At 39.6% G+C, this 9,896-nt stretch overlaps 1 protein-coding gene across 1 annotated transcript in view; it reads left to right on the forward strand.

The window, feature by feature from the left end:
- Positions 1-9,896, forward strand: part of RRH (retinal pigment epithelium-derived rhodopsin homolog) — a 10,249-nt gene continuing 353 nt past the window's right edge. The window contains exons 1-6 of the mRNA XM_018569832.1: positions 1-139; positions 1,704-1,894; positions 3,346-3,445; positions 5,397-5,550; positions 7,040-7,208; positions 9,654-9,832. Coding sequence (XP_018425334.1) covers positions 1-139; positions 1,704-1,894; positions 3,346-3,445; positions 5,397-5,550; positions 7,040-7,208; positions 9,654-9,832 — 932 coding nt within the window. The remainder of the gene's footprint in view (positions 140-1,703; positions 1,895-3,345; positions 3,446-5,396; positions 5,551-7,039; positions 7,209-9,653; positions 9,833-9,896) is intronic.

The raw sequence follows: 9,896 nt of genomic DNA on the forward strand, positions 1-9,896 counted from the left end.
ATGGACAAAACACCGGACGACAAAACATCGACCTCCACCTGGGCAGAGTCTGTGAATGGTTCTACTGTTCCAACTGAGGTTCTATCTGTGTTCTCCCAGCATGAACATAATATTGTTGCAGCCTATCTAATAACAGCAGGTATGATCTTGTCCTTTCAGACTTTGTAGACTTGTGTATTTTTCCTATTTGTCTGTATGGTATGAAACTCCGAACTATTTAATATTTTATTAAAGGAGAACTATGAGGTGAGTGCTTTTCACTCCCCTCATAGTTCTAGCCGACCTGTGACAATGAGACTGTCACAGGTCGGCTCAGTAGATCGGGAAGTGAGAGAACACATAGCGGCGTTCGTTCACTTCTCGATCCTGTCACGGCTCTTTGCCGTGACAGGGGAGGGGCTGGATTCCCCACTCCACTCCTTCAGCGCTGACTGGCGGAATGGACGGGGGAGGGGGCGGGTACAGCTGCCTCTGCCTCTAGATAGGCAGAGCCAGCTGTCACTCATGCAGCTGGGCGGATCCAGACATAATTGTCGGGATCCGCTTCAGCTGCGGCGTCTCAGTATACCGCGAGCTGTAGCTAACGGTATACTGAGCTTAGGGTGATGGGAGGGCGCTAGTTTGTGTCCTCCCGTTACCCTAAGGAGAACTATGGGGAAAAGCCTTAACCCCATAGTTCTCCTTTAAAGGAAAGCTATTATTGACACCTCCTTCTGACGTTAACTGGTTTTCGTTTGCTTCCCTCTTTCTCCAATAACTTAAAGTGAAACTAAACTCCAGCACTAAATCTTACAAATACATTCAAGTATCTTAGCTAATAACAAAAATGTAACTTATTTGTGTATCACTCGGCTGTAGAACTCTCAATTGGTGCTGATACTGTCCTTCCTTCTGGAGGCTACTTTTGTGCCCCGTGGTTCCTATGTGTGTTGTAAAGTAGCCATCACTCCAAGCTTGCTCCCGTGATAGACTATAATCTCGTGTTTAGTTTACTAATTTGGATTGAGATTGGAACAGTGGCTACTTTACAACACACACAGGAACCATGGGGAACAAAAGTAGCCACCCTCCAGAAGGAAGGACAGTGTCCGCACCAATTCAGAGATGATTTCAGGATCTACAGCTGAGTGATGCACCAATAAGGTAAATGTTTGTTAATAGTTAAGGGACTTGAATACATTTTTGAGATTTCATTCCTAAGTTTACTGTCACTTTAAGTCACAGACTTAGAACGTGTAAATAAGGACCTCAAACTTTTCCCAGTCTTACTTATCTGCATACTTGTTTGAGGTCAGACTCAATGTATTGTAGCCACAGGGTCAGTATAAGAGCCGGACAAATAGCATTTTCAGGAGATTTTTGTTGTCATAGGCTTACTTTATAAGGTGCTTCAAAGTAATGTTATTTATAACATGAAATTGCAATTCCAAGCTGTAGTTTGCTATGTGCAGGTCAGTAAACCGCATAAATTAACATTACACATATTTTATTTGAAGATTGGTGACTAGGCCAAGCTGCTACATTTTTTTTTTCTTGGCACTGACATCTTAATTATACACAGAACACAAATTTTCATAAAAATTGTTGTTTTTAAATGGATAGATGTGCTAATGAATGGAAAGCCTGTTCACGTTCTGTATTTTACCATTATTTGTGATGTCAAGTATTTTTCCTCTGAGCTAGTCACTTTTTTTTTTACACAGGGGTAATAAGCATTTTAAGCAACATTGTGGTTCTGGGAATTTTTGTAAAATACAAGGAGCTACGCACAGCAACCAATGCCATCATCATCAACCTGGCATTTACTGATATTGGAGTCAGTGGGATTGGTTATCCTATGTCTGCTGCTTCTGACCTTCATGGAAGTTGGAAATTTGGATATGTAGGATGCCAGGTATAGAACACGATCACATTTTGTCTGGTGTATCTTCATAGACATACTTTACTAGATTTGTCTCCTTGCACTAGACACTGCTATAGCTATCTGGATTGGTCCAGCTCAGGATCAAATAGACTGCCAGTTTGTCCAAGCAGATGCTAGACTCTTTATGAATATAATAAGGCAAACTAATGCTACCCATAGACTAAAGGAAGTGCTTTCCATATGCAATTACAATTGTTTCCATCAAAAACATTTTTTTGTGACCAAGTTTTTCATATTCACGTCTCCCAGTGGGTTTCGCTCAATTTAAAATCAGATTCACGCAAACTTTGACTCCAAGAAATAAGAAAATTAGCAATACTGAACATGAAACATTCAAATGACATTTAACTTGGCAACATTCAGTTATAAAAGATTTACATGTCAGTTGCCTGCATAATAAATAGAGTGAATGTCCGCAGAAATGAACAGGCAAATCCTTTTGTACCTTCAAATGAATCTTTAGGTCAAATTTTCACTGGGTGAAATGTTTTGATAAATATATCTTTAAAAACTGCATTTAATAGGGTGCCAGAGAGTACTGTTCTGATGTCAGCAGGTATAAGATATGTATAAGCATACAGTATATGATCATTATATTTTGCTAAAGGGAAACTTTAATTGTTTTGGTCAGTTTAATAACTTTATTTGATATGTTGTATAATGTTTCCAATATTTATTTTATGGCTTTATTTTAAAAATAATTTAAAGCCAGGTGCTTCCGTGTACTCTAGTAAAATAATCCAGCACAAATTCTGCAGAATAAAAATCCCATGTGTGCTAGAAGAAAGGGAGGGGTTGTTTCTCCTCTGACTCATTTAGTTGTATGTGTGTGTCTAACCTCATAGCCTTTATTCAGGTCTTTTTACAACAAGAGCTACACAAAGTAGAAAATCAGTCTTATGATTATGTGGCTCAGATTGGTTCATGTGAAATATTCATGTGTAATTTACCTGGCAAGCAAAATTATGTTTTTTTTCAAGCAATATTTTTTAGTCCTGAACATAAATCATTAAATTATAATTTATACAAAAACACCCTACATCCCTGATAGAACACATAGCCGTGCGAAAAGATTGACAAAATTCTAGGTGCACTAATTTCATTTTTGGCAGCATTTGTGTATGGAAAGATCTAAATTTAGGATGATCTTTCAAAACTATCTTTTGTTTGTGGGCCTTTGTCACTAGATGGCATTAAAGCAAAGATGCAGGTTTGTAAGTATCTTCACCATAACGACTGGCTAGACACATTCATTGTTTCTAGGGATTATAATGTACGAATACTTGCAAGTCTATAATGATGCTGTCTAGGTTTGCTAATTTATGAAAACCAAGGGGAACTCATGTTTTTTGCCTGATTTGCTAGACCTGTATGGCATTCATAAGTTATGGTGGATTTTTTTGCTTTCTGTTTATTTACAGATCTATGCTGGCTTGAATATTTTTTTTGGCATGGCAAGCATTGGACTGCTGACTGTGGTTGCTATTGATCGATACCTGACTATCTGTAGACCTGACATAGGTACTAATTAAGATCAAATTCTAATTATGAGGGGGGCGATTTTCCTTCTCAGTTTAATCTCAGATTTGTAGTACATGCAAACACGATGAGCTTGGTGTATGAGAGCTTCTAAACAAACTGTTACCTACTGCAGCAAAAGCAGTATTTAAAGGTGATCTAAACCCAATCACTAAAATATAATGTAGCACTCTTTCTCTCAAGGTGATGCAGAATGACCCCCTAAGTAGTGTGACAGGTAAGGTCAGTACAGTCTTCCTTAAACCGGAGTGGCTCTCTCCAAAAATCTGGCTCTTGACCCTTTCAGAGCAGTCAAAGATACCTTGACCTGTGGACAATGAATCCATCTTTCAATGTCCAGCAGTAACTTCTACCCAGCTCCTCTGTAAAACTCTTCGGCATAAAGATTCTTTATAAGCCCAGGTCCCTCCAGATATCCACTTCATCAAGCAGGTTAAGTCATTGAGCTTCTAGCACATGCCCCAGGCTGAGGCAAAGCCGACGTGGAGATCCTTTTAGACATATCCTTTCCAGGCAAAAGCCCAGGAGGTAGAGAACACTCTGCAATAGTGTCATGAATATTAATCATCTTCCCAAATCGTACCTCTGAACAAGAACCTCAGGGATTGGTTGGGTCAGATAAATATTCATAACTCAGTGATAGCCCTTCCCACACCGATTACTGGGACCTCCTTCACAGCAACTAGCAGAAGCAATTAACACACTGAGATTGGGAGATCCACAGAGCCTAGAAAAAATATGTAAACAGAGCTCAGGCTGGTTACATCCTAGCTGCACACTAAATGTAACTAAGGACACATTACAATCATGTACATTTTTACAATTCAAAATAATTTCATAAGTAATGTTAAGATTATTTAAATCTGCAGCTTCTATTAAAAAAATACCTGGTGATCTTGCCACAAACGTTCATGTTCAGACGACACCTGTTATAGGTGTCTCCCAAATAGTGCTCTTGTGTTGTCATCAATGGAGACTACAAGCAGCTATACCATGGCATTCTGCCTTTTTCCATCCATGTCCTCAATATGAAGCCTGTCCTGAGCAATGACATACAGCTGCCCTGGAGCACATTAATGTAAACTGGAAGTTGCAATAAAGATGCAAAAACTGTTGTGTTTTTTTTGGTAAGAGACGCAAAACTGGATTTTTATTTTTTTCTTCAATTATAGATCTACTTTAAACCAGGAACTTCAAATCCATATCTATTTTTGGAATCATGCCTCATAGTATTCAGTTTTCAGATTCCAGAGATGCTGCCAGTAACAGGGCTTCCTGTTTCAGGTGTTATCAGCCTGTTATGCATATTCATTCCACTGGCTGTTGGTCTGTCTATCGGATCTTCAGAAGGCTTGCACAGACCTGACAGGCAGACCAACAGCCAAGTGAATGAGTGCACACGGCAGGCTGACAGCCTCAGGAAGGGCTGTTACTGGCATGATCTCCAAACATGAAACCATGCAACAGATTCACCAAAAATGATTTGCTTTAAAAACACGGTATGGTGAGGCAAGGTGCCTAATATACTGGAAAAAATGGATTTCGAGTTTACATATACTTAATTCTGCAAATACCCATGGCACTAAATTTACACAGAACATTTGGCTTCATACTAAGAAAACCCAGTACTGCCTACATACTTAAAAAACCTAGCACTTCTTGCTTGTTTGCAGTCTTTTACTACAGACTAAGACAGAGGGAGGAGGAGGAGGACTGTCTCTAAGCAGACACCTGGTCCCGAGAAAATTGTTATTATTATTATACAAGATTTATATAGCGTCAACAGTTTGCGCAGCGGTTTACAATATAAGGAAGACATTACAATCACAAGACAAGATGGTAAGGAGGGCAATTGTTAATCCTAAAAATGTCTATGCTATATTATACCTCACCAGGCTATCAAGTACAATATGTAAATATATTTTCTCTGCAGGAAGAAGAATAACAAGCTATAATTATGCAGCCATGATTATCGCTGCATGGATAAATGCAGTTTTCTGGTCTGTCATGCCTATTGTGGGATGGGCAAGTTATGCTCCAGACCCTACTGGAGCCACGTGTACAATTAACTGGAGGAAAAATGATGTGTAAGAATTATCAAATGACTTTTTCCACAGTTGTGGTAACAAATAGACATCTATTGTAATTGTTCAGAATTTTTCTTATTGTTCAATAATTTTTAGAACTAATTGGCTGTATCAGCCTTTGGTTTCTTATATATCTTGAACTCAAACAGTGAGACCTCTCTGTTATGATTACCGTATTTGCCACCGTATTAGGTAACTGGGCCTATAAGACAACCCCCTAATTTTTCTGGTAAAACATAGGTTTTGGGCTATACTCGTCGTATAAGACGAGTATAGCCCAAAATAATGTTTAAATACACCCACTAACATCCATGGCGGTATTCCCGAATATGGCTCGGGGTTAATTTTCAGTACCATAGGCGGTAACCCCGAGCCACACTCGGGATTACAGTCTCTTACCTTGTCCACGATCTCCTCTGCCTTCCGTGTTCCATCGTTTGCGAGCATCCGCGTCGCAGGGGGCGGAACCTGCGGAAATGTTAAAAGTTAAAAAATCAGACCGCCAGGGAGGCAAATCTGTCAGCCCGCTGGATGTGCGGTAATACTGTATGTACGGTAGCTTCAGCTACATACAGTATACCGCGCTGAGCCAATCACGGCAGGCTTTGTATTCATTAATAGAATACATCGCTCGCCGTGATTGGCTCAGCGCGGTATACTCTATGTAGCTGAAGCTACCGTACATACAGTATTACCGCACATCCAGCGTATACCCGGCGTATAAGACGACCCTCGATTTTTTGGGGGATGTTTTTAAGTCCAAAAACTCGTCTTATACTCCGACAAATACGGTAGTGTTGGGGTGTTCCAGGCCCACATGTTCAAGTGAACCCTGTTGCATTCTTTATAAAATAAAATAACAGTTAAAGTGGGGATCCTCATGATGGCGTGAGCATGGGTGCAGATCCAGGAACTCAAACACAGAAATTTAAATCTGTCAGCTGGATTATCTCTCTAGCATCCACCAAAAATGAATGGAGTGGAATAATCACCCAATTCATTCCAGCTATCATTTGTTCATGGGCTGCTTTTAAACAGCAACCTAATGCTGTATGTAATTGTCTGCTTTTGCCATTATGAAGGTTTTCAAATGTTAATGTGCTCTGCATTTGTCTCTACTCTGTCTTTTTCTGGGCAGCACAGTGGCTTAGTGGTTAGCACTCTGCCTTGCAGCTTTGTGGTTCTTGGTTTAAATCCTGTCCAGGCCACTATCTGCATGTTCTCCCTGTGCCTGTGTGGGCTTTCTCCCACACCCCAAAGACATGCTGGTAGGTTCATTGGCACCTGTCTACATTTGGCCATTGCATGTGAGATGGGGACCTTAGATTAGATTTAAAGCTCCTTGAGGGTAGAGACTAATGTGTATAATAAATGCCTGTAATAATCACGGTATAACAGAGATCATTTACTGTAAACCATTGTTTAACATGTGTCATAAGATTTGTGCACAATTAATGTTTCCTCTAATTTGCGGACACTTCTCTCGCAGGGCCTTTGTTTCATACACAATGACGGTGGTCGCAGTAAACTTTGTTGTGCCTCTGATTGTAATGTTTTACTGCTATTACAATGTGTCTACCACCATGAAAGGATACGGCAGCAGCAACAGTCTAGGGGGCGGCAATGTAGACTGGTCTGATCAGGCGGATGTCACAAAGGTATGGCCTCAGCTCCAAGCATTACAGTATAAAGTTGCAAGAAAAAGTATTCAACCCCTTGGAAGTTTTTGTGCTTTTTTTTTTTGGTTAAAGAGCATTGTGTCACAATCTATTTATCTACGTTTTTTTAATACACTTAATACACAACGAATAACAATATAGGTTTCCATGTCAAAATGAAAAGCTCTGCAATGTGATTGAAATTAATAACAATCACAAAACAACTGATTACACTGATACAACTGATACAGTATACAACCCTTTAATATAACACACCTAAATCATCACTGGTGCAGCTTATTCTTAAAGTCACATGATAAATCAAATGGCAGATTACCTGTATGCAGTCAAGGACTTCCAAGTGATTGTAGTATAAATACATGTGTTTCTGGAAGGTCCAACGTCAGTCAGCATGGTACCATAAGCCAAAAGTTCACTCCAAAAAATGATATAAAAAAGGCGAATAAATATGAATTAAAAAAAATATATATTAATTAGAAACTAATGCCCAAAAAGTATCTCCCACATCAGTGGGGACAAGTATGGAAAAAGTACCACCAAATCTGTATATATCAATACAAAGTATTGTACACAAATCAAATAGAAAGAGGAATAAAAGCAATAAAAAACTAGAGCTACAGCACATTAGGCTTTTGAGGGTTGACTCTGTGGGCTCTAGTGGGCAGATATCCACCCACATTTGTGCCACCATGCTTCATTTTCTAATGACTGATTTAGCTGTGCTTCACTGAATATACTGTAGCTTCTTGAATATAGTAATTCATTTATTTATTTTTTGGTAGAGGGTGGGGTTTTTTTTTAGGGTGTGAAAAAAAAGTGATTTGACTATATTTCCACTCGTTATAGCGGCTTGAATATGTTATTGTATCTATCCCCTGACATGCTTTTGATTTTCAGTGCGAAGAGACAACTTTACCTTGCCTATGCAGAGGAATGTGAAACTCTCTGAAAACAGCTTCTTTTACCCCTTTATAATTATCTTACCTGCACTCAATCGCAGTTTCTTTCTCCTCTGCAGCCCAAACTGAATTTGGCTGTGTTGGTGACATTGTGCAGTGCTGATGCACCCCCTTGGTCATGTGACAGTGTTCGGGCTTAGCAATTGGCTGCTAGGCCAGGGTACACTCACAGGGCAGTGGATCACATGGTTCGCCATACCTGGAAGTGCCAGGTATTCTTGCTGGCTGAGGAGAAATAAGTGGCTGTGGAAGAGTACAGGTAAGGCGAGTATAAAGGGCCAGGGATGCCTTTTCCAGAGACACTGTGATCTTAACCAACATGGGCAAGGTCCCAGTGACTCTCTAATGCGTGGTAAATGTGCAGTGGGGTGCAGTATTTTGTATAAAAAAATCACGTTTTAAATCTGTTTTTTATCTACAATCTCTCACAAATAAGCATTTAATACATGAAAAAGGATTCCCAGAGCACTAGTGAGAGACCAGCTTTAGTTATCGCCTTTCAGACTTGTTGTCTCTAATTGAAATTCTGATGGAGCTACATAGAGCCATGGGGAGTGAGGGGGAAGACACTCTGCACTAACACATTCACTTTTGTCTGTCAATTATAGCTGTTGTAAGAACAGGTATTTTACAACAGGAAAAGTGGAAAACTTGTAAAAGGCCAGCTGGTTTAAAATTGCAACTCTAGACTTTTAAAAATGTAGTTAAAAAAATTCCCCATGATTTTTTTAAAATAAGATAATTCACCTTCCTTTTGGCACTGTCCCCCAAAGACTCACCTCTCTGCGATCCAGCCCGAGTTTTTTTCTAGATAGAATGATTCCCCTGTGTCATTCAACCCATTTGTTGTAAACCCAGTGCTTCAAGGACCTGCCCCCTGGGGGTACGTCATCAAGCCAACCTGGGCTTACAGCAGAAGTCTGCAGAGAGTGGCGCTATATCATTAGCGGTCTTCATTCTTTGTAGTATTCAGGACCCAGCTCCCATCGGGGAAGGAAAAAGAGGAAGAGGACCAATGACGCCACACAACAAGACTAAAGAGATCTGGAAAAAAGTATATATACAGATTGTTTTTAAAAGGGGGTGAAGGGCTGAAGCTGGACTTTCAATTACATACAGTATTATATTCATATGCAATATTTTTTATTTATGCCTACCACAAAAAATTGCAATAAAAACAAAATACTGGTTTATGAGAAACAGAGTCTCTCAATGACTATAATTTTATTTTGCAAAATAGCAATTTCACACCAAAGTGATTTTTGTGAATTGAACATTTTGATGTGAAAACGATCATGGGATGACAACAAACTCATGTAAAAGGACTAACACGGTTTTGTGAATTAATGCTCATGAGAGATATAAAAAAGCAGCATGCGATTTTATGTATCAACTTAAAAACTGCAACTCCCATTTTTATCCCAATAGGTCTTTAAAAACGTTTTCACATTTGTCTGTCTCACAGATGTCAGTAGTGATGATTGTCATGTTTCTGGTGGCCTGGTCTCCCTATTCCATTGTGTGCTTATGGTCATCTTTTGGGGATCCTAAACAAATCTCACCAGCAATGGCTATCATAGCTCCTCTGTTTGCTAAATCCTCCACTTTCTACAACCCATGCATATATGTCATTGCAAATAAAAAGTAAGTATTTTAATTTATTTTCTCTCTCTCTCTCCCCCCCTCTTCCCCCCTCTCCTCCCCCTCT

The sequence above is a fragment of the Nanorana parkeri genome, unplaced genomic scaffold (assembly GCF_000935625.1).
Source record: "Nanorana parkeri isolate BGI_ZX_2015 unplaced genomic scaffold, ASM93562v1 scaffold36, whole genome shotgun sequence".
Taxonomy (NCBI): Eukaryota; Metazoa; Chordata; class Amphibia; order Anura; family Dicroglossidae; genus Nanorana; species Nanorana parkeri.